The sequence below is a fragment of the Myodes glareolus genome, chromosome 9 (assembly GCF_982192425.1).
Source record: "Myodes glareolus chromosome 9, mMyoGla1.1, whole genome shotgun sequence".
Lineage (NCBI taxonomy): Eukaryota > Metazoa > Chordata > Mammalia > Rodentia > Cricetidae > Myodes > Myodes glareolus.
Window position 1 is genome coordinate 106,134,382 of NC_142034.1, and position 24,347 is coordinate 106,158,728.

At 43.9% G+C, this 24,347-nt stretch overlaps 1 protein-coding gene and 1 long non-coding RNA gene across 9 annotated transcripts in view; one reads left to right on the forward strand and one right to left on the reverse strand.

Annotated features, from left to right (window-relative positions):
* Nucleotides 1-10,469, forward strand: part of Mrtfb (myocardin related transcription factor B) — a 148,127-nt gene extending 137,658 nt beyond the window's left edge. For all 8 annotated transcript variants that reach the window (XM_085694530.2, XM_085694529.2, XM_085694533.2 and 5 more), the window contains 4 exons: nucleotides 1,139-1,297; nucleotides 1,553-1,690; nucleotides 2,941-3,001; nucleotides 5,460-10,469. In XM_085694530.2, the coding sequence (XP_085550656.1) occupies nucleotides 1,139-1,297; nucleotides 1,553-1,690; nucleotides 2,941-3,001; nucleotides 5,460-5,995 (894 nt within the window). In that variant the 3' untranslated portion in view covers nucleotides 5,996-10,469. The remainder of the gene's footprint in view (nucleotides 1-1,138; nucleotides 1,298-1,552; nucleotides 1,691-2,940; nucleotides 3,002-5,459) is intronic.
* Nucleotides 10,470-19,880: 9,411 nt separating this feature from the next.
* Nucleotides 19,881-22,739, reverse strand: LOC148121061 (uncharacterized). Its single transcript, XR_015738937.1, has 2 exons — nucleotides 22,409-22,739; nucleotides 19,881-21,089 (listed from the first exon to the last, which is right to left on the reverse strand). It is a non-coding gene; the product is annotated as an uncharacterized LOC148121061 (long non-coding RNA).
* Between the last annotated feature and the right edge of the window lie 1,608 nt (nucleotides 22,740-24,347).

The following is a 24,347-nucleotide window of genomic DNA, read 5'->3' on the forward strand; positions in this document are numbered from 1 at the left end:
ATCAACAGCAACATTGACACGAGTGAGAAAGGAAATAGAATCATACATGACCAAGACGAGAAACCACAGAATACCCATTTAGTGTAGTATGTAAGCTTAAAGGAGGTTCAGCTTCATTTGACCTTAGGGAAGAGTGGTACAGACAGTATAAATAAGGGCTTCTCACTTCATCTCAGAATCCTGGAATTAGGAGTCATTACTTCCAAAAAGAGATGTTTTGCCACATGGGAGGAGACTTACAAATAGTAGGTGCATTTGGAAACAGGTATGTACACTCATGTACCCTCATGGCAGGAAGTACAGTACATCTCTAGAGAGATTCAATTCACAGCATCCACATGGCAAGTCACAGCTGACTATCACTCTAGTCCAAGGGGACCTGACACCTACTTCTCACCTTCATGGCACCAGGCATGCACGTGGTACATGCAGGCAAAATACTCATGCATATGAAATATAAATAAATGTAGCAAAAATAAAGACATATATCTACTCACAGTGACATAAGGAAGAAGCCACCTTCTTTAAGGATATTAGTGGTGTAAAGTACATTCATCATTTTGGCAGTTAAACCAAGCAGTGTAAGACACAGGTACTGAATAAGCAGTGTTGCTGTCAGTTTATAAAAGTCACCACACTAACGGCTCTTCATGGAGCTGCAGCAGACACTTCGGAGTTTCATGGAAACTAGTTTTCCCTTCGACCTCTCGACACAGGAAGCAGTTCTTTAGAAGGGGTGATACTTAAGGCGGGAGTGTGCAGTCCATGTGACGGGCATGTCAGTGGGAGGGGCTTCAGCAGCTCCAGGATTAGGACTAAAGAGCTAGGAAATGCAAAAGGGAGAGATCTGCAGGCAGCTTCAGAAACAGAACAGAAGACTGTATTAGGTGCCAGCACCCTCTGAGCTGGAGCAGTGTGAGGTGTCCAGAGAGATGGCATATTTGGGTGTGTCCTGGAAGGGGACCACGTCACCCCAGGAAAACTGCCTGAACACCCTTCTGTAAAATGCTGGCTGCACAGCTCAGCAGAGGAGCCCCACTCTACCTGTGTCTGCAGATGCAGTCCTGTTGGTAGCTCCCAGGAGACACCGTGACCCACAAACTGCTCTAAAATGGTTTTCTTTCCTTCATTGTCACAGGTCTTCACCAACTCTGCACCAAACACAGTTCTTCAGTATCAGAGGCCACCTGGCCCAACGACCCAGCAGCCCTTTGTCATCAAAAGCTCCAACCCTGTTCTTCAGTCCAGAAGCACCCCACTTGCACCCCTGCAAAACGGCCCTAGCCCAGCCAGCAAGGTAAGCATCTACAGTACTTACTGGCCATACAGTCATGCTGACATCTGGAGTGTGTGCTGACTTAGTGTTGGAGTTAAGGGAGTGAACCTAGGACTGACAGTGACTTGCATCTCTGGTCAGTGAAGAGGAGCCCTTCCACAAGACAGCCACCGTCAGCTGCCGCGGTGCTTAGGACACCTGCCCATGAGGTGACCGAGCCACTGTAGGGCAGGCGGGGTCCACAGCTAACAAGTATTTTTCCTTTGTTCGATGCAGCCAAGCTCACCCTCGCCAGTCCAGCAGTTTGTCGTCCAGCACTCTTTGTTTGGGACCCCAGTCACCAAGACAAAAGACCCACCTCGCTATGAAGAGGCCATCAAACAGACACGCAGCGCCCAGCCAGCCCTTCCAGAGGTGAGTGAGGGCACAGTCATATCCCAGTCTCATTTCGGGTCATCCTCTCGAGAATTTCCCCAGTTAGAACTCAGAGATTCTAGCTGGGAGTTTTATATTTCGGCTGGCTGTTTTGAATTGGCATGTGAAGAATCCCAAGCCACTTGGCTACAGTAACTGTTGTGATCAACAGTCACAGTGTGGCCTCAGGCAAGGTGTTTATGTCTCTCTCCTTGGAGCCCTCCTGGGTCCCCTCTAACATGGAAGTAGCGGTGATTGTGCCCCTTAGTGAACAGAGTGAGAGCTCTCAATTAGAAAAGGCCTTTGGTGGATGCCCAGTGACCACAGCACTGATTGACTAACATAAACACATTCGAGCCCCTGCCTTTCAAAAGCTCCCTTTCAGAACTGAGAAAGGAGCCCAGCATCCCAGAGGACCTGAGGGGTAGACTTGACAGCAAGAGTTCCCAGCAGCTAGCAAGAACATGAGCACACATGCACAACCCATGGCCATACTCTGTGGAGTACTTGTCAGGGACACACGGCAAGGCCGTACTTTTTCTAGCGAGCATCAAACAAGTGAGCCCCCTTAACTAGGGTGCAGGCACTTGGTCACTGCCTGTGAGGAAATGCTCAGTGACCACAAGATGCAGAGCAAAGACAACTTTCCTAGTTGTCAAACTTCCCAGACTCAACAGAGACCTTAGCTATGAAGGGGGAAAAAAAAGTTTAAACACTGCTTTAAGAGTCTAAACAAATGGATCTTGGCCTGCCCTTCTCTACAGTCCATTTGAAAATAGCATCTCCCAGGAACAGAAGTGAACTGCCAAATGATTTTAATGGCGGTGAGAAGGCAGCACTAGGCCACCAAACACGATTCTCATGTGCAGGCCCCTGGCAGTGCCCACCTGATGCATGCACCAGCAGAAGAAGCCAGCAGGAATTCTGGGGCTCACGTGTCACTGGGTACAGCTCTAGGCTGCAGACACCAGTTGTGCATCAGCACCACTAAGTCCCTCTGGAAATCTTGAGGCTCCAGCAGGTCCTGAGTGGGGTCCTGCTGGCTCCATCTTCCCACAGTAACAGCTAGCACAGAACTGAGGCAGAGACTCAGTTCCTCAGCTCTCTGGTGGAGAGCCCATACTCAGTTCTTAGTGAGGAGGGATCAGAGACTACCACCTGGGTTCTGTATCAAGTGAGAGTGTTAGAGGACCCTCAGGGCAGAGGCTGCCCCTGGTGAAAACTGCTCACTCTGCTTTCCTTGACTGCAGGTTTCCAATGCGCACAGTCAACAGATGGATGACCTCTTCGACATCCTCATAAAGAGTGGAGGTAGGTCAAGAGCTGGACGTGAGCCTGTGGCCTCACCACTGGCCAGGACAGTCCTTCTCTAAAGACTGAGGATGTCTTGGAAACTGAGGAATGAACGGTTCTAAACCTAAGTTAGGTCATTAAAACACATGACAGAGGAAATGTCTCTGGTTCCACATCAAAAACTGGCATGATGTCCTGGCCACAGCCATTACCTAGCAAAAAGGAAAGATTCACAAGCAGCAGAGCTGGGCCAGCTCTGAGCTCATGCAAAACTGTAAAACCTGCCTGTGCACCAGTCTTGCTGTGTGCTGAGGACACTCCGGCTACCTGGCCTGGGCTCCCTCAGCTGTTCTGTTAAAACTCAGAACACTCTTACACATAAGAAGTCAGAAGGGCTACTGAGGTAACTCACAGGAAGGACGCTTGCTGCCAACCTTAATGACCCAGGTTTGATACCCAGGATCCACATGGTGGAAGAAGAGAACTAACCACCACAGGATGTTCTCTGACTTCACATACATGCTGTAGTGGCCTGCACACATAAAATAATAAAGTGGAGGGAGAAATTAAAGTAAGTCATCAGTTTAGTCTTTAAACCTCACATTAACCACAGGAAAAATCTGCCTCGGCTCATGTGTCCTTAAAAATAAGCATAGAATTGGTTTTCCAGAAACTTTTGAGGGTGCTTGTAACCCAGTGGCAGAGCACTACAATACAAATGTGAGGTGTAATCTTTTATCCCAGGCTATACACGCACACATATGTACACACACGTGTGCACAGGCCAGAAGTCCTCTAAGGAAAGCAGTCTTCTATGAAGTTGTACATCTGATTGCTGTTTCTCCATCTGTATGGAACATCATCTGACCAGAGGCTGATGTTCTGGTCAAGCACTAGGCTAGTGAAGGACTCTTGCATCTGCATATGGGTCGCATGCTTAAGTGGAAGTGGATTGGTCTTTCAAAAACACATTAAATTTAAAACATAGGGGTTTTAAAATGAAATATCTATTTTAAAATCAGGGCATTCAATTTTTGCTCAGTCTTGTAGAGATAAAATTTTTTTCAATGATTGATAATAATTTTTAGGGGACCAAAGAGATGGTTCTGTGACTGCTCTTCCTGTGGATTCAATGTCAATTTCCAGACCCACGGGGTGGCTCACAAACAGCCTAGCTCCAGTCCCTGGTGATTCAGCGCCCTCTTCTGGCCTCCATGAGCTCTGCACATACAGCACAGACAAAACTCCTAGACACACTTGACCTGAGTTCATTAAACCTCTCCCCTCGTGTATTTTCAGAAAAGTGAGATAGAATCAAACGTGGTGAAGCTCACATTTAATCCGAGTACTCAACAGGCAGAGGCAGGCATACCTTTCCAAGTTCCAGGCCAGATCAGCCAGGGCTACACATAATGAGAACCTATCTCAAAAGCAGTGAAAGACGTTATTAAACGTCGTCTCAGTGAGCACTCCTGTATAACAGAGGAATCACCACATGACCGGGTAGGGAGATGGCTCCATCAGTGTGTGCTAGCAATTCTGAGTTTGGTTCCTCCAGAACCCACAAAGAAAAGAAAAAAAAATGAGCTGGCATTTGGTGGTTCCTGCCTTTAGCCAACACATGGGAGGCAGAAGCCGGTGGATCTCTGATTTCAAGGCCAGCCTGGTGTATAAAGCAATTTCGAGGATGGCCAGGGCTATGCTGAGAAACCCTACCTAAAAACAAAAACAAAGTAGACACAGTATGCCTCTAGTCGTGGTGTTGGGGTCCTTTGGGCTTGTTGCTCAGAGCCCGACAGGTGAGCTCTAGGTTCAGTGAAAGATCCTGTCTCAAAAACCAGGATAGAGTTAAATTTAAGGAAGACATCTGACATCAATTTCTGGCTTACACACAGGGAGAGTGGGGCCACCCAAAAGTAAAGGAGTGGGGACTAGAAAGATAGTCCAACACTTAAGAGCACTCGCTCCCTGCTCTTGAAGAAGGCTGGAATTTTGTTCTCAGCACCCATGTTGGGTGGCTCTCAAGTGCCTATAACCCCAGCTCAGGGGATCAGACACCCTCTTCTGACCTTCTTGGGTACTTGCACACAGGAACACATTCACACACATGTACATGTAAGTAAAAAGTAAATATTTAAGAATAAATTAAATAAATTATTGGTGCTTATTGAGGCATTTGCCTAATCCTCCAGAATTAATATAACTCAGAAAAGAACAAGAACTCAGAGCAGCAGCTGACCTGCCTCACGTTAAGGAGGACGAAAGAGCCAGCGTCAGCCGTGCACCTTAGGTTACTGTATCCTTTGGGAACTCTGACACCAAACCTGAGGGCAGTTCAACAGTAATGACTAAAAAGAGAGTTGAATAGAGCATGGTATTTCTGCTTCTAAGACGTGAGAATGGGTGAGGAGGTCGTCACTAATGTGAAGTATGACGGCAGTGTGTCCGTACTAACACCATCAATTCTTCTGCACAGAGATTTCCTTCCCTGTAAAAGAAGAGCCTTCTCCAATTTCCAAGATGAGGCCAGTGACAGCCAGCATCACTACAATGCCAGTCAACACAGTGGTCTCTCGACCACCACCCCAGGTCCAGATAGCACCACCTGTCTCCTTAGAGCCTATGAACAGTATATCTACCAGCTTAGAGAACCAGCTAGAAGCCTTCTTGGATGGAACTTTACCCTCGACCAATGACATTGCTCCACTGCCGAGCAGCAGCGAAGACAGAGAGCCATTCTCTCTGATAGAAGATCTCCAGAATGACTTGCTGAGTCACTCCAGCATGCTGTACCACTCTCAGTCTCCCATGGAGACCTCTGAGGCCCAGCTTGTGGCAGGGACCCCCTGTCTGTCTCTCGACCTGTCAGACTCCAACCTGGACAACATGGAGTGGCTGGACATCACCATGCCCACCGCATCCTCCGGGCTCACGCCTTTGAGCACCACTGCACCAAGCATGTTCTCTGCTGATTTTCTGGACTCACAGGACCTGCCACTCCCATGGGACTAAGGTCATAGGTCACTTGTCTCAGAGTCGTGAGGTTCCAAAACATGAAAACAATCTTGAAGGGTCAGTGCTTAGAGCTATAGCCATAGCTGCACTGTCACAATTAAAATATATTGTCGTAGAAAAAAAGGACAGCCATAGCCTGGAAGCCAAGTGTGAGAGCACCTCATCCATCTAGCAGTGACTCCACAACTTACAGAGGCAGGCCTGTCGCATGCAAGAGGCCTTGTGAGATGCCTTAGATAAAGCCAAAGGTCGGAAGCCGCCCACAGGAAGTGGCCCTGGCGCTCTGGTCATCAGCCACCTTTCAACTTCTGGGGTCACCTCACGACCCTAATAAGAGGCAAGCAGCTCCATTTGGACCACAAGGGAGGGGAGAAGCTACTGCACATGCCCTCCCTAGAGCCCTAAGCTGGGTCTGTAGCCAGGGCAGAGGTGTTTGAGACTCCGAGTTCCACTCTGACACTTGTGGAACTGTATGATGTCATAGGTCATTTTTTGAGTTTGGGAATCTCAGTGAACAGCCTCTCACCATAAGCATGTGTCTGCAAAATACTGTCACACAAGAACCCGGTGTCCAGAGTCCAGATGTGTTAGTAGTGCTACGGTTTTCCCAGTGGCCTCAGGCGGCTGAGCTTGGTTCTCATGTGATGTTAGACATTTGAATATGCCCTGACCTTGTAACCTCTACAGCCTGCAATAGAGTAGAAAGATGGCCGTCCACTGGTCCTGCTTGTTGTAATAACTCAGATATCTCTAGATTACCTGAGCCACAGTATCTCCATCTTTGAAGACTTGCCGACAGACTCTCAGGTGACCGTACCCATCTCAAAGAACCAAAAAAGGCTTCAACATGAAATTCCTTTTTGAGCTACTGAGTTAGAAGAAGGGAACATGTGGAGTGTGTCAGACTCCGAGACAGTCCCACCTTGAGCACAGGTTAGACCCTCCCATCACTAGATTCCCTGGTTCTCATGCATAGGCTTGTAACCGAATGCCCTGCCTGCTCTCAGTGTGTTCTCAAGCCTACACCTAAAAACTGGAGGTTTTATTTTTTTTCTCTTGATCTATAAAGGAAAAGTTATGTTTGTTGAGTAATTTAAGAATTTCTAAAATGCCAACTGCCACAGGATTTCCACAACTCTTGATCTTGTCATTTAGTTATTGGCAAATTGTAAATAACTGAGCAGAGCATGGGATTCCTGCTTCACAGCAGCCTTACCCTGGTCCCTCCCACCCTCCACCTAAGCCAGGTGGGCTCCCTCCACACAGCCTCTCCCACGGGCACCTCCGGGAAGTGGCCTGGCCCATTGCCGAGACAGAACCGGAATCATCTTTGAGGAGATTCTGCCCCAAAGTAATCTTAGTTCCAGTCTGTACCTGTTTAATCCCGCTCTGTGTCAAAATGGTCTCTGTTCCCAGCTTTAGCGTCTGAGCAGCTCCCCTCACCTAAAGTTTGGCTTGCTGGTGGCCAGGGGCCACTGAGCTCAGAGAGTCCTCTTGTTTAGGAACTGTTTAGTCACTCTCATAGGACATGTGCAGCCAAGTTGGTTCTGCTAGACAGCCGCTTGTGTCTTGGCCCCAGCTGTGTACCTGGGCAGAAACTTTCCACATGAGAATTTCAGCTCTAGGTTTTGGAGAGTTTTAGTCTTCTTTCTCCAGCTTTGGGTGTCCAGTTAATTAGTACCAAGTATCAGTGAGCATGTGAGAAACTGCTAAATGCTAGTACATTTCCTCCTATAGAAAAATTCTGTAATTCTGAGTCGTGAATAGAGACAGCATTCTAGCCCTCAAGTCCCTTGCGCTATTCTTCTAAGTTGGTTTGAAGCTGGCCACAAGAAAGTCATTCTCCAAACACAGTTGAGTACAGAGAAAGCCATCTCAGTTGTTCATGTACCCATCCTGCCCACTAGGGTCCCATTTCTTAAAACACCAAGGGGCCTCCAGCTACCAACTTCACTTGCAGCCAACTCACCTACAACATTCCTTGCCCTGCTCTCCTGGTTCGAGCATCTAGTAGGTACTTAAGACGCCAGTGACTTGAGAGTACTTGCTAGGCCTTTCCAGCATGCTCTGGGTGAGAGTGGGCATCTTTCCCATGTGCTCACTTAAATGCGTCATGACCAAAGACCACTCTACAGAAAAGCCTCCTGACCTAACTCTAGCCCTCGGCGAGTGTGTTGAAAAAGGTGTGTGTCTGAAGATGACGTTGTTATTTAAAACTGATGCAAGATGACTCCATAGGTAGGGCTGGGGGGCTACCAACAGGCCTGAGGGGCTGAGCCTGAGCCCCAGAATCCATCTGATGGAAGGACAGAACTGGCTCCCACAAGTTGCCCTCTAACCTCCACACACAGACACACCTGCAAATAGATGTTATTTCACAGCCATTAGGTCAGAGATCCCGTTAGATTCCCACTGTGCATGTACCAGTGTTTGTACCACATTACTAAGGAAATCCCTCCTGGGAGCTTGTAGTGTCCAATCAGCTTGACTTTGTAAGGTATAGATTTCCCAGCCATTTTACTAGGATGGGATGAGTGGATTCTAGAAAGCTGATGTGGCTGGGGCTCTTGGAACCCTCCCAGGGCTGCACCAATGTTCACCCAGGCATCTTACAGAGGTGAGCACATGGAGATGCCCTGAATTTATTGAACTTTTCGCTCAAATACCATATGTGTTTGTTACACACAAATATTTTCTAAGATTTTACTAAAACCTTTTCAAAAGCTCCATGGTTCTCTGACCACATGCTATGCCTTGCTGGTGTGAGTACTCCAAAAAGCCAGGAAAGCTCTGTAGAGACAAGGAAATGGGTTCTCAGCCCACATGCACCGTCAGCTGACCCAGAGGAGCTGGTGAGATCAATGTCCACTTTGTCACCAGAGTGGATTCAAGCCATCTGAGCCCAGTTATTCCAGGCAGTGTTCCCAGCAATTACAGCTGAGGAGGCGGGTGTCCCTCAAGTGCCCTTGAGTAGACCTGGCCCAGATAAGTGGCCAACAAGAGCCCACATCACATCTATACCCTTTAGTTGTTCTCACGTAGCCAGCCTCAGAAACTGCTGATGGTAGGAGGCCAGGGACATCGGTCAGGCCTAGCATACTCAAACAGCCTTGCTTGCTTCTGTCCATAACACCATACAACACTGAGGATATCAAATACACAGGGACCCACTGCCCCAGTGGACAGTTAGCCCCAGGTTACCCTAGCACACTAACTGGAAGACCAGGTTTATTAAGAAACAGTGTTCATGCTTACAGAAGGTGCATTTGGATAGCATCCTAAAAGTTCAGCTCATTGTAAAAGAGTCAAAACTGGAACATTACAGCTCACGTAGTCATTATGCTCCCTGGTTCAGACTTTCAATTGTCTGTTCACTCAGCAGTCTGGGTTCTGGCTTATTTGTCCAGTGACTGACTGTGTAGCAACGAGCAGGTCATTTTTTTCATCCGCTAACCCTCCCTGTACCTGAGGAGATGTGTCCCTGTGTCTTTCATGTAAGGCCTGTGATTCAAGAAGCTGCACGTCCCTGAGAAGCTTTGCCCTCCACTGGAGCCTGTGCTCTTGGGAGTGGGTGTCACAGGTTGGTGACAGCAGCAACATCAGCTGTGAAACAAAGCTCGGCCAACACCCAAGAGAAAGCTTGAGCAAGTGGACAGACTTGCTGGAAGATGGTCCAGTTATGTTACCTCTCCATCCTGCTGTGAGGACCTTGCCCACTAACAGGAGATGAAGGGTTAAGAAAAGGTTCATATCTACCGAAAGTACTTGACCTCAAGAAACCAAAAGTAATGCAGAATGCTTAAAGGAACCAAAGGCATCACCAGGTATTTGCCAAAAGCAGCCACTTTTTATTTAAAAATTGAGACTAATGTGATCTCAAGTCAGTCCCAAAAAGGTATCCATTTACGGTTATAATTTTCAGAGAGATGTAGATATTTCTTGTTTCCTGTAAAATAGTATGGAGCTGTTGTGTTGGTTTAAGAATAACATGCTTACGTGGTAGTCATGCAAAGCTGTTTGTTCTGAATCGAAGTCTAGTTCTCTGTTGCTTGCAGTGGACATGCAGGTGTCTCTCTTTCATCTTCACATAATGTCTTAGCATCTCACTTCCTGAAAACAAAAGGGGGAGCACCAGTGGGCAGCGCCGTTCTTACTGAAGCACTAGTTTCATGAACAGGAAATCATGGCAATCGGGGGTCCATTTGTGTGTTGCCTTTATGTTGTTTTTAAAAGAAAAACCATGATGCCTTTGTATGTGCCGTTTGCACCCCTGACTCGATTCTGTACTGTGTCTGATGCCATACGTTTGCACATGTACTGTACATAGGCAATGCAGACTGTATTTTTATATGTGTGTGCATTTATCATCAGATCTTTTGTACATAGTGGCAGTATTGTAGCTGATCGGGAAATGTTTGATATCTCAGCAATTTTGCATTTTTGTGTCTCAAATAAAAAACATTTTGATGTACCATGGCTTTGTATGTACATAAGAACACACTGTGGGGCAATGGGACCGTTGTAGACCCAACGGATGGTGCGGCCTCCAGGAGGACAGAACAGCTCCCAGCCAGGCAGCAGGTGGGCCAGTGGTATGGCGTGTAGACCCCACAGAAAGTAGGCTGCCACCTCATGTCTTCACAGCACACAATAGAAGCTCATAGGATCTCACTGACCAATAAGACCTCTTCTGTCCTCCAGAGAAAATGGAAGGCACTGAAGTATGTGGTCCTTGCTGCGGTATGGACATAACACTCTACAGTGAGAGCTGGCTCTTCTCTCATGGTGACAAGCACACCATCAACAAAACTTCTAGACACCCAGAACTGAATCCTTCAGCCAAATCTCAAAAGCAGCTACCTATGTAGAAAGTACTTTCTGACCCATATTAAATGCCCTCTAGTAGTAAGTAAATTGTGGGGAGAGGCATTTCAGCCGTGGTTAAGTTGAAGTTAGTTTTATTCTCTTAGCTTAGAAGAAAGCAAACGGTGATAAGAAAGCATAGCTGATAAAACACATGTGTGACGGTCAGAGGAGCCTGGTCCCCAGCTGCAGGAGAAAGCTAGTTAAATTGCGGGTTTTCTGTGCATCTTGGGGGTAACAGAGCCACCAACAGACCAGTGATGGAGCTGTCTTTAGTATCCTCGTATTAGAGACAGGTACGCCTGCCTGTGGGATGGCGCTGCACTAGGGCAGGTGTAAGGAGAGGGAGGCCAGACTCTCTGGGGACCAGCTCTGCTCGACTGTGGGAAGGGATCCACCAAGGAAGTACCCAGAAATTTTAGCTGGGTGGGTAGGAGACCACAGGCTCTCGGACACCTAGCCTGAGGCATTAGAATCTCCCACAGATACCTTTGTTCTTTTCCTTGGTAGTACTGAGCTTTGCAAAGCTTTTCAAATGTTGGACAAAGCCCACTGAGTGTGTGAGGTCCTTGACGCCAAAACTCAGTGATGGCTGCTGATGCGTGCTGGCTGCTGGTGCGTGCTGGCTGCTGGTGCGTGCTGGCTGCTCCATTCTGGGCACAGAATGGAGAGAAGGTTCAGCACCATGTGGTTTCATCTAATTCCATAATCCCATGGTTCACCATTCTCTCACCCCTCCTTCAGTAGCAGCTGTCGGTATTGCCTCCTCTTCCTCCTCCCCACTTCTCTCTGCCTTTCTCTCTCTTCTGTCTCTGTGTGTCTCTGCCGCCTACCTCGGCTTTTCTTCCCCCCCCCCACTTTCCTTCCTCCCATCCCCCCTCCTCAGTCACGAATGGTCACGTGTAATCTGATCCTCCTAAGTTTACCTCAAGGCACCAATGTATGGAATACTGGAGGTGCTAGGCAAGCACCCTACCAGCTGAGCTACATTCCAGCCCTTGTTATCTTGAGTTAGGTTGTCACTAAATTGAGCTAACTGCTCTTGAACTGTATCCGAGGATGGCCTTGAACTTGCAATCTTATCTCAATTCTGCTGGATGCCATTTTTAAAATTCATATGACTCAGAAGCGAGTTGTTATGTCCTAGCTTTCCTGTTCATTTATGTGACAAGAAAATAAGCAAATATGAGAAAATAAATGTCTTGCTGAATTCATCAACTGCTGAAGGCCCCATTTTGAGTATGTATGTCACAGACCCTTCAGTAAGAATCAGTGGACAGTATGATCAGACTGGTTTCATGGAGATCACCAGCCTCTGCCCCCGAGTGCTGAGATCAAAGGTGTGCACCACCACACCCAGCAGGGAGGAACTTTTAATAAAGGTTGGCTACTGAGACTTGATAGGTTTTGTGATGGACCAGCTCAGCCCGGAGCACTGGGACCTATGGGACAGGATCTCAGGAACAGGTGGGTAAGGAGTCGGCAAATGGCAAAATGACATAAGACTTAAAGGAATTGTATTTGAATGTATTTTTATTAGGCATGAGGCTCATCCTTTGAGCAGAAAAGTTGCTTAATAGCATGTATTGTTTCTTTATGTGGTACAGATTATGTTTAGAATTGTTACATAAGATGTATGAGAATAGATTTTGTTAGATGTTTTCGTGTGAGTCTGGTTAGTTATGTTAGACATGGCTTGGCATTGGTTTTGATATAAATTATTATGGCATTTTGAGCTAAGGGCAAGTGGTTGTTGTTAACAGTTTAATGTTTTACATAGTTTATAGTTTTTTTATATTTTGTAATTTATGTAGAAGAACTTTTTTATGTTTAAATTTTTAAATTTTTTTTTTAAATCCAATCTTAAGAAGTTATAGGTGGCCTGTTCTCCTGCAAGCTCAGCAGAACCCTGGAACACAGCTTGCTCCAATATTGAGGGGACTTAAGAGGGGAATCAACAGCCACGGGGCAGGACAACTGGACACCCCACTCTCTGGGAACTCCCCGGTATGACAAAACCCAAGGGCCCCTCCCCAACTCCCTTGGCTTTTCTAGCCAGCCAGCAGGGAGTTTTCCTGCTTTTTCTATGGCTGGGCTATCCCCCTGTGTCTTATTGGAGCACCATGGAGTCAAGTTAGAATTTAACAACAATACCACCCCCAGAAAGCCTACAAATTCATGGAAACTGAACAGTCAACTACTGAAGGAAGAAATAAAGAAAGAAGTTAAAGTCTTCCTTGAATTTAACGAAAATGAAGGTACAACATATCCAAACCTATGGGACACTATGAAAGCCATGTTAAGAGGAAATTTCATAACACTAAGTACCCACTTAAAGAAAACAGAGAAAGTTCACGTTAGCAACTTAACAGCATACCTGAAAGCTCTAGAAAAAAAAAAAAGAGCCAGACTCACCCAGGAGGAGTAGAAGACAGGAAATGATCAAATTGAGGACTGAAATCAACAAAATAGAAACACAGAAAACAATACAAAGAATCAATAAAACAAAGAGCTGGTTCTTTGAGAAAATCAACAGGATTGACAAACCCTTATCCAAACTAATCAAAAGGCAGAGAGAGAACATCCAAATTAACAAAATCAGAAATGAAAAGGGGGACATAACAACAGCCACTGAGGAAATTCAGAGAATCATTAGGTCTTACTACAAAAACCTGTACTCCACATAATTGAAAAATATAAAAGAAATGGACAATTTTTTGATAGATACCATATACCAAAATTAAATCAAGACCAGGTGAGCAATTTAAATAGACCTATAAGCCACGAGGAAATAGAAGCTGTCATCAAAAACTTCCCAACCAAAAGAAAATCCCAGGGCCAGATGGTTTTAGTGCAGAATTATACCAGAGCTTTCAAGAAGAGCTAATACCTATACTCCTCAAAGTGTTCCACATAATAGAAACAGAAGGGTCATTACCAAACTTTTTATGAGGCTACAGTTACCCTGATACCAAAACCACACAAAGACTCAACCAAGAAAGAGAATTACAGACCAATCTCACTCATGAACATGGATGCAAAAATTCTCAATAAAATAGTGGCAAACCAAATCCAAGAACACACCAAAAAAAACATCAACCATGATCAAGTCGGCTTCATACCAGAGATGTAGGGCTGGTTCAACATATGAAAATCTATCAATGTAATCCATCATATAATAAGCTGAAAGAAAAAAAAACATATGATCATTTCGTTAGGTGCTGAAAAAGCATTTGACAAAATCCAACACCCCTTCATGATAAATGTCTTGGAGAAATTAGAGATTCAAGGATTATATCTAAATATAATAAAAGCAATACACAGTAAGCTGACAGCTAACATCAAATTAAATGGAGAGAAACTCAAAGTGATTCCACTAAAATCAGGAATAAGACAAGGCTGTCCACTCTCTCCATATCTCTTCAACATAATTCTTGAAGTTTTAGCTATAGCAATAAGGCAACATAAAGAGATCAAAGGGATTCAAATTGGAACGGAAGAAGTCAAACTGTCATTATTTGCAGATGATATGATAGTGTACATAAGTGACCCCAAAAATTCTACCAAAGAACTTCTACATCTGAAAAAGACCTTCAGTGATGTGGCAGGATACAAGATCCACTCAAAAAAATTAGTAACCCTCCTACACACAAAGGATAAAGCTAAGAGGGAAATTAGAGACACATCACCTTTCAACAATAGCCGCAAATAACATAAAATATCTTGGGGTAACACTAACCAAGGAATTGAAAGACCTATTTGACAAGAACTTTAAGTCTTTGAAGAAAAAATTGAAGAAGATATCAGAAAATGGAAAGATCTCCAAAACTTTTGGATAGGAAGGATCAACATAGTAAAAATGGCAATATATGGCCTACCATAAGCAATCTATAGATTCAATGCAATGCCCATCAAAATCCCAACACAATTCTTCACAAACCTAAAAAGAACAATAGTCAACTTCATATGGAAAAACAAAAAACGCAGGATAGCCAAAACAAACCATTACAATAAAGGAACTTCCAGAGGCATTACCATCCCTGACATCAAGCTCTATTACAGAGCTACAGTAATCAAGACAGCTTGGTATTGGCATAAAAACAGAGATGTTGACCAATGGGATTGAATTGAAGACCTGGATATTAATCCACACACCTATGAACACCTGATTTTTGACAAAGAAGGCAAAATTATACAATGGAAAAAAGAAAGCATCTTCAACAAATGGTGCTGGCATAACTGGATGTCAACCTGTAAAAGAATGAAAATATATCCATATCTGTCGCCATGCACAAAACGCAAGTCCAAATGGATTAAAGACCTCAATATAAATCAGATCACACTGAACCTAATAGAAGAGAAAGTTGGAAGTAGCCTTCAATGCATGGGCACAGGAGACCCTAAATATAACCCTAGTAGCATAGACAATAAGAGCAACAATAAATAACTAAGTGGGACCTCCTGAAACTGAGAAGCTTCTATAAAGGAAAGAACACAGTCAATAAGATAAAAAGGCAGCCTACTGAATGGGAAAAAGATCTTCACCAAGCCCACATCAGACAAAGGACTAATCTCCAAAATATATAAAGAACTCAAGAAATTAGACATTAAAATTTTAAATAACTCAATTAAAAAATGGCATACTGAACTAAACAGAGAATTCTCAACAGAAAAATTTCAAATGACCAAAAGACACTTAAGGACATATTCAATTTCCTTAGCTATCAGGGAAATGCAAGTCAAAACAACTCTGAGATTCCATCTTACACCTGTCAGAATGGCTAAGATCAAAAATACCAATGATAGCTTATGCTGGAGAGGATGTGGAATAAGGGGAACACTCATTCATTGCTGATGGGAATGCAAACTTGTACAACCACTTTGGAAATCAATGTGACTGTTTCTCAGAAAATTGGGAATCAACCTACCTCATGATCCAGCAATACCACTCTTGGGAATATACCCAAGAGATGTCCAATCATACTACGAAAGCATTTGTTCAACTATGTTTATAGCAGCATTATTTGTAATAACCAGAACCTGGAAACAACCTAGATGCCCCTCAGCTGAAGAATAGATAAAGAAAGTGTGGCACATCTACACATTAGAGTATTACTCAGTGGTAAAAAAATAATAATGTCTTGAATTTTGCATGCAAATACATGGAATTAGAAAACACTATCTTGAGTGAGTTAACCCAGACCCAAAAAAGTGAATATGGTATGTACTCACTCATAAGTGGATACTAGCTATAAACAAAGGACATTGAGCTTATAGTTCATGATCCTGGAGAAGCTAAGTAATAAGTTGAACCCAAAGAAAATCATATATAGACCCCCACCCCGGGAATTGGAAACAGACAAGATTTCCTGACAAAATTGAGAGCATGGGAGCAGGGGGTTAAAGGAAGGGGAGGGTTGAGGAAAACTTGAATAGGATAGTAGAGATGGAGGAAGGACAGATATGAGAGCAAGGAAAGAGATATCTTGATTGAGGGAGCCATTATGGGGTTAGCAAGAAATGTGACACTAGAAAAATTCCCAGGAATCCGCAAGGATGACCCCAGCTAAGACCCTAAGCAATAGAGGAGAGGGTGCCTGAACTGGCCTTGCCCTGTAGTCAGACTGATGATTATCTTAAATATCACCATAGAACCTTCATCCAACAACAGGTTGAAATAGAGGCAAAGAACTACACTGGAGCACTGGACTGAGCTCCCAAGGTCCAGTTGAAGAGTGGAAGGAGTGAGAATATGAGCAAGGAGGTCAAGACCTTGAAGGGTTCATTCACTGAGACAGTTTGCCTAAGCTAATGGGAACTCACCAACTCCAACTGGACTGGGAGTGAACAAGCATGAGATCAAACTGGTCCCTCTGAACATGGCTGGGGCAGACTGAGACTGAGGGGCACTGGCAATGGGACTGGCATTTGTCTCTACTGCATGTACTAGTGTTTTGGGATTCCATTCTCTTTAGATGTATACCTTGCTCAACCTAGATGTAGTAGGGAGGGCCTTGGACTTTCCACAGGGCAGGGTGCCTTGTTCTCTCTTAGGATTAGAGGGGGAGGTGTGGGAGGATATGTGGAGGGAGTGGTAGGAGGGGAGGGAGTGGGAATTTATATTGGTATTTTTTAAAGTAATAAAATAATAAAAAAGATTTAATGAATGAAAAAGAAGTTACAGGCACTTATTTTTTATTTTATTTTTGTTGAATTTGTTTTAATTGTTTAATTAAGTTTGGTTTTGGTTTTTTTTCTTTTTTTTTTTTTACTTAATAAGTACCAGATTGGCCTAAATCTGTTAAGTCTTTGTATAAATTTTAATGAAAACCAGGAAGCCTTTTTTATGTTAACCCATTTTTATGGCATCATATAATTCTGTATATGGAAATGTCTCATTAGTAGACTCTGGAAAGTTAAGTATACTATTGAGAAGGGACCGGGAATAGACCCTATTCCCTAGAACATAAGCAGGTAATGCCAAAAATGCAAGGGCTCTGATGATGGAATCATAACACATGTACACCTTTTCTGTGGGCATTTTTCTTGAAGATTATGTGTCACATTTTTTTGGGGGGGTGAGGTATTTTTTGTTTTCTTATTGATTTAATTAAGCTATACATTTTTCTCTACTCTCCTCCCTACCTCTCCCCTCCCCTTCAATCCTCTCCCATGATCTCCATGCTCCTAATTTACTCAGGAGATCTTGTCTTTTTCTAGTTCCCATATAGATTATATCCATGTATGCCTCTCCAAGGGTCCTCATTGTTGTCTAGGTTCTCTGGGATTGTGAACTGTAGGCTGGTTTTCTTTGCTTTATGTCTAAAAACTACTTCTGAGTGAGTATTTCTGAGTGAGTATTTGTCTTTCTGGGTCTGGGTTACCTCTCTCAATATGATGTTTTCTAGTTCCAGCCATTTGCCTGCAGATTTTCAGATGTCATTATTTTTTCTTCTGTGTAGTACTCACTGTGTAAATGTACCACATTCTCCTTATCCATTCTTTGGTCGTGTGGCATTTAGGTTGTTTCCAGGTTCTGGCTATGACAAGCAAAGCTGCTGTGAACATAGTTGAACACATGTCCTTATGGCATGATTGAGCATCCTTTGGGTATATACCCAAAAGTGGTATTACTGGGTCTGGAGGAAGGTTGTTTCCTAATTTTCTGAAAAATCTCCACACTGACATCCAAAGGGGCTGTACCAGCTTGCATTCCCACTAGCAATGCAGAACTATTCCCTTTTCCCCACAACCTCTCCAGCATAAGTTGTCATCAGTGTTTTGATCTTGACCATTCTTACAGGTATAAGATGAAATCTCAGAGTTGTTTAGATTTGCTTTTCTCTGATGACTAAGGATGTTAAACATTTCCTTAAGTGTCTTTCAGCCATTTTAGATTCCTCTATTGAGAGCTCTCTGTTTAGGTCTGTACTCCATTTTTTATTGGATTATTTGTTATTTTCATGACCAATTTTTTCGAGTTCTTTGTATATTTTGGAGATCAGACCTCTGTCTGATGTGGGGTTGGTGAAGATCTTTTCCCATTCTGTAGGCTGTCATTTTGTCTTGTTGACCGTGTCCTTTGCTTTACAGAAGCTTTTCAGTTTCAGAAGGTTCCATTTATTAATTGATTCTGTCAGTGTCTGTGCTGCTGGGATTATATTTAGGAAGTGGTTCCTTGTGCCAATGAGTTCAAGTGTACTTCCCACTTTCTCTTCTATGAGGTTCAGTGTGACTAGCTTAATGTTGAGGTCCTTGATCCATTTGGACTTGAGTTTTGTGCATGGTTATAGAGAATGGATCTATTTTCATTCTTCTACATGTTTATATCTAGTTATACCAGCACAATTTGTTAAAGATGCTTTCTTTATTCCATTTGATATTTTTTGCTTATTTGTCAAAACTCAGGTGTTTGAAGGTGTGTGGATTAATATCTGGGGCTTCAATTTGGTTCTTGTCTGTTTTTTATGCCAATACCAGGTTGTTTCCAGTACTGTACTTCTTAGTACAGTTTGAAGTCAGGGATTGTGACACCTCCTTTATTGTACAGGATTGTTTTGGTTGTCCTGTGTTTTTTACTTTTCCATATGAAGTTGAGTACTGTTCTTTTGAGGTCTGTAAAGAATTTAGCTGGTATTTTGATGTGTTGTTCAGGTTTCTGTCCTGCCCTGTTACCATAATCATCAAGTCCCAAAGAAATCATACAGAGGTCTACATTAATCATAAAGTGATTGGCCCAGTATCTCAGGCTTCGTATTAATTCTTACAACTTATACTAGACCATTATTCTTATCTATGTTAGCCACGTGGCTTGGTACTTTTTCAGCGAGACAGTCACATCTTGCTTCTTCTGTGGCGTTCTCACAACTGCAGAGGAATGAACTTCCTTCTTCCCAGAATTCTCCTTGACCCGCTTCTACTTCCTGTCTGGTTGTCTCATCTATACTTCCTGCCTGGCTACTGGCCAATCAGCATTTATTTAAAATATAATTGACAGAATACAGACCATGGTCCCACACCAGGCATTGTATTGTATCTGTAGATTACTTTTGATAAGATTGTCATTTTTACTATGTTAATTCTACCTATCCAAGAGCATGGGATATCTTTCCATTTCCTGATGTCTTCTTCAATTTCTTTCTTCAAAGATTTAAAGTTCTTTTCATACAAGTCTTCCACTTGTTTGGTTAGATTTACTTCAAGAAATTTTTTGCGATTTGTGGCTATTGTGAAGGGTGATGTTTCTCTGATTTCTTTCTCAGCCCATTTATCATCTGTGTACAAGAGGGCTACTGATTTTTTTTGAGTTAATCTTGTATCCTGCCACATTACTGAAACTGTTTATAAGTTGTAGAAGTTCCTTGGTAGAATTTTTGGGGTCAATTATGTAAACTATCATATTGCTCCGCCCAAATCTGCAGAAACCCCACTTTCCGATATGGGGCGCGCTTCCCGTTCCGAACCGCAAGCCTGGATTAATATCCTAGGAGTTAAACAGACACACACAGAGAGACCAGAATCATTCGCCCAAAGGGTAAATGTCAACTTTATTCAGCACATGTTGGCTTAAATACTGGGGGCAAAAGGACGAGAGCCTCCTCCCACCTGGGACAGGGAAAGAGGGTGTTAGGTGCCCAGTGCCACCGGCTTGAAAACTGAGGGGAGGGAGTGTCAGCAGCTGCGGTGTCAGACGTTTTAGGCGCCAAGGTGGGAACCTTTGCTTGCAGGTGGAATTACCATATCAAAAGAGGACAAAGCTCTTTCTAAGCTAATCCCCCAAGGCGGTACAGCGAGCAGAGAAGGCAGGAAGCGAGGAGAAAAACAGCCCTGCATAGCGCCTCGAAGAAAGGGGAAAAAGCCCGGGTACCAACAGGTCTCCCCTAAAAAATATAAAATATGATGACAATAGCCTGTCTTAGGTGTGCTGATAGCTGGACTAAATCTCTAAACCCGTCTATGGGAATGTGTTCAGGTCCAAACGCACCCCTTGTCTTAGGCGAGACCGCCCCCCCCCCCATGCAACAAATCCATCTTTGGCTCAATGTCATGCACCAGCAAGTTCAGCCGGTTTTAAGCTGAAAGATACTCTGAGGCAAATGCCTACTAGGGCCAGCCCGTGGCAGACCTGAATAGCCACTAGCCAAGGGAGGATGCTCCAGCACACACATAAGCATTCCTGAAAGAGACTGTGCTTGCACAATTTCTGAAAAATCTGCTCAGAATAGAGCCCCTCGAGCAGGGCTACAGCACTGGTGAATGGAGCCCCTGGAATAACTAGCCAGACTAAATGACAGCCAATTAGTAAATTTTGTATTCCAGGGTCCGAGAAAAACAGCAAAAGCCTTTCCTGTGATCAGCAGAGGTCAAAAACCCATACCCAGTTTGTAAAGATTAACTACAGTATCCAGTTGTGAATTTAGCTTAATTTGAATGGCTATGGTATTTCTGTCTGCCTTGGCAGGGTTCCCGCAGCGAACACCAAAAGCTGCTGACAGGATAAGGGGAAACCCAGTATCATAACAATGCACAGCAATGTACAGCAATGATTGACAGTACAGCAATGACTGATAGATCAAGGGTAGGGAGCTGGGGGAGGATGAATCCAGGCGCTGGATCGCTTTTCAGGAATCTGCCAGCTCCACAGCAAACAGGTTGGACAGCTCCACAGCAGAGGCTTTGTCCTCAGGCTTCTGGACAGCATGCAGCAGTACCCAAATGGACTGGATTTCTAGGAGAGACATAAACAAACTTCTCTCCCAGGTTAATACTTAAGAGTAATAAAAAAAAAACTCAGGTTAAAATTTAATACAGCCAGTACTGGAGTAGGCTGGTCTTGAACTTAGAGACCTGTAGGTCTCTGCTCCAAAGAGTAAATCCTACTTGCCTGCACCACTGCAGCAGACCTTTGTATTGGGCTGAATAGCCAACCTCAAAACATCTTTTAGAATCAGCTCCACCTGGAACTTTTTCAGGGGCAGAAAATAATTATCTGATCCAGTACGTGAGCATTCACATAACTGGATAGGATTATTTAAATTGTTATTTTTATGGGGGCATATCGCCTCCCGCCAAAATTAGAGAAATAATTAATAGGATCTTTAGAACTGAGAAGCTTCCGTATAGCACAGAACAGTCAACAAGACATACCTGGCTATAGAATTGGAAAATCTTTATCAGTCATTAATCCACTTAAAAAACATAAGGACTCTAGAAATTAGTCCTCCAAAGAACAATTAATTAAATAAAAATATATACAATAAACCTAAACTGAAAACTCTCCATAGATGAACTTAAAATAACTGAAAAACATTTTTAAAATCCTCAAATATAACATCTTTAATCACTGGAGAAATGTGAATCAAAATAACTCTTGAGACTCCATCTTATTCCTATAACATGACCAAGATCAAATATTGCTCATAACTTATACTTAAGAGAAACTCCTCCACCACTGGTGGAAATGTAAATTGAAATTGACAATATCATTGAAGGCAATTTACAAATTTAATGTAAATGCCCACTAAATTTATGATGGAAATTTTAGACTTTTAAATAAAATAATATTTAACCTTATGAGAAAACATGAAACTTAAAATCCTGTATAATTAAGGAACCTTTGAATCTATTATAATTTCTAACTTTAAACTGCCGAGGCTGCACTGCACAGCGTGGGGGCGGGACACAGACTTATTTTGTCTGCAGACTGCCTCCTGAGCTTTTTGGGCGAATTTTTAACTATCCTTTTGTACCGCCAAGGCCTGGCCCTCGCCGCCATCTCCCGTGTCTGCCTCTGTTGTCCAGGCGTGCCCTCCGAGGGAGCCCAGGTGTGGCATTTGTAATTGTGGCTGCGCTTTAGGTCTTAATGACCTTGTTGCTAGCCTTAGGCTGCTGTGTTTGTCTCTGTTTCCTAGGATACGGGCAACCTGGTCGCAGGCATTTTTTCCCAGCCCTACGAGGCTTTCCAGCTATGGCGCACCTTGGACCTGGCGACCTGGCGTGCGCCTTTTTCCTGTTAGTAACTCTCTCTCTCTCTCTCTTTCCACGCACCTTGGCCCCTGGCACCTGTGCCCAGCCCGTTTGTCCTTCTAGCTATGGCGAAAACTCCGGCCCGGTGCCTGTGGGCAGTCCCTGCAGCCCGCTGCTCGCAGCCGCCTTGGGTGTGGGGGGCCATCGCAGGAGGTGCGGCCCAGCCACTGTGCTCCGGGCAGGCATTGTTTTGCGCCGCTCCCTCCCCTCTGCGTTTGCTAGTCCATCTGCCCACGCCTGGCGTCCGGCCCGTGTATGGACCCTGTATGTCCCAGTATGGTCTGTCAGCCTCCGCCCAGGCGCCTAGCGCGCCCGCCGCATCTGTGCTGCTGCCACAGTCGCCCCTGGTTAGGCACCGCCGCCTTTTATCGGCCGCCTAGCGCGCGTGTGTGCTCTCTCTCTCTCTCTCTCTCTCTCTCTCTCTCTCTCTCTCTCTCTCTCTCTCTCTCAATCTCTGTGTGTGTGTGTGTGTGTGTGTGTGTGTGTGTGTGTGTGTGTGTGTGTGTGTGTGTGTACCGGGCGCACCGTGGCTGTGGCTATCTCAGCCGCAGTGAGGGACCGCCTCCTTCAATTGCTTGACAATCTTAAAGGTCAGAGAGTCAGGCTGTCTGATATTAAGTACTTGCTGACCGATAGTTCCCTCAGCAGGATAAATCAGTCTTTCTCTACCGAGATTATTAGGTATGTTTGACATCTCTCGAGTTCCCGCCTCCAGATTTATAGGGGCAAGAGCTGTAGCACAACGGTTTGGGGTGGCAAAAAATGTTTTTTGCGGAGGAGGTCTAATGGGGGCATCTCTGTTAGTGGCCCCGCCTTCCTCCTTTTCTAGCTGTCTGGTTAGAAGTGTGATTTCGCCTTCTAATATTTCCTCTTCTTCTAAATTCTCAATGCTTTTGATTTCTTGATCCTCAAAACTCCTGATAGAGCTCACAGATTCTACTTTCTGAATTTCCTCAAGGGTTTTGTTTAAAACCTCTAACTGTTCCTTCATTAAAACATCCTCACTGAGGAGGGCATCTATCTCCTTTTGTTATCTTATTTTTTTAGCTAGAACCTCAAGAACTATATTGAATAGATATGGAGAGAGTGGACAGCCTTGTCTTGTTCCTGATTTCAGTGGGATCGCTGTGAGTTTCTCTCCATTTAGTTTGATGTTGGCTGTTGGCTTACTGTATATTGCCTTTATTATGTTTAGGTATGATCCTTGTATCCCTGCTCTCTCCAAGACCTTTATCATGAAGGGATGTTATATTTTGTTAAAAACTTTTTTGCATCTAATGAGATGATCATGTGGTTTTTATTTTTCAGTTTGTTTATATGGTGGATTACATTGACAGATTTTCATATGTTGAACCATCACTGCATCTCTGAGATGAAGCCAACTTGATCATGGTAGATGATTTTTCTGATGTGTTATTGGATTTGATTTGCCAGTATTTTATTGAGAATTTTTGTATCCATGTTCATGAGTGAGATTGGTCTGTAATTCTCTTTCTTAGTAGTGCCTTTATGTGGTTTGGGTATCAGTGTAATTGTAGCCTCATAAAAAGAGTTTGATAGTGTTCCTTCTGTTTCTGCTGTGTGGAACAATTTGAGGAGTATTGGTATTAGTTCTTTGAAAATCTTGTCGAATTCTAAGCTGAAACTATCTGGTCCTGGGCTTTTTTTGGTTTGGAGACTTTTGATGACTATTTCTATTTCTTTAGCAGTTACAGGTCTATTTAATTTGCTTATGTGGTCTTAATTCAGTTTTGGTGAGTGATATTTATCCAGAAAGTTGCCCATTTCCTTTAGGTTTTCCAATTTTGTGGAGTACAGGTTTTTGAAATATGACCTAATGATTCTCCGTATGTCTTCCATGTGTATTGCTATGTCCCTCATTTCATTTCTGATTTTGTTAATTTGGATATTCTCTCTCTGCCTTTTGGTTAGTTTGGATGAAAGTTTGTCTATTTTGTTG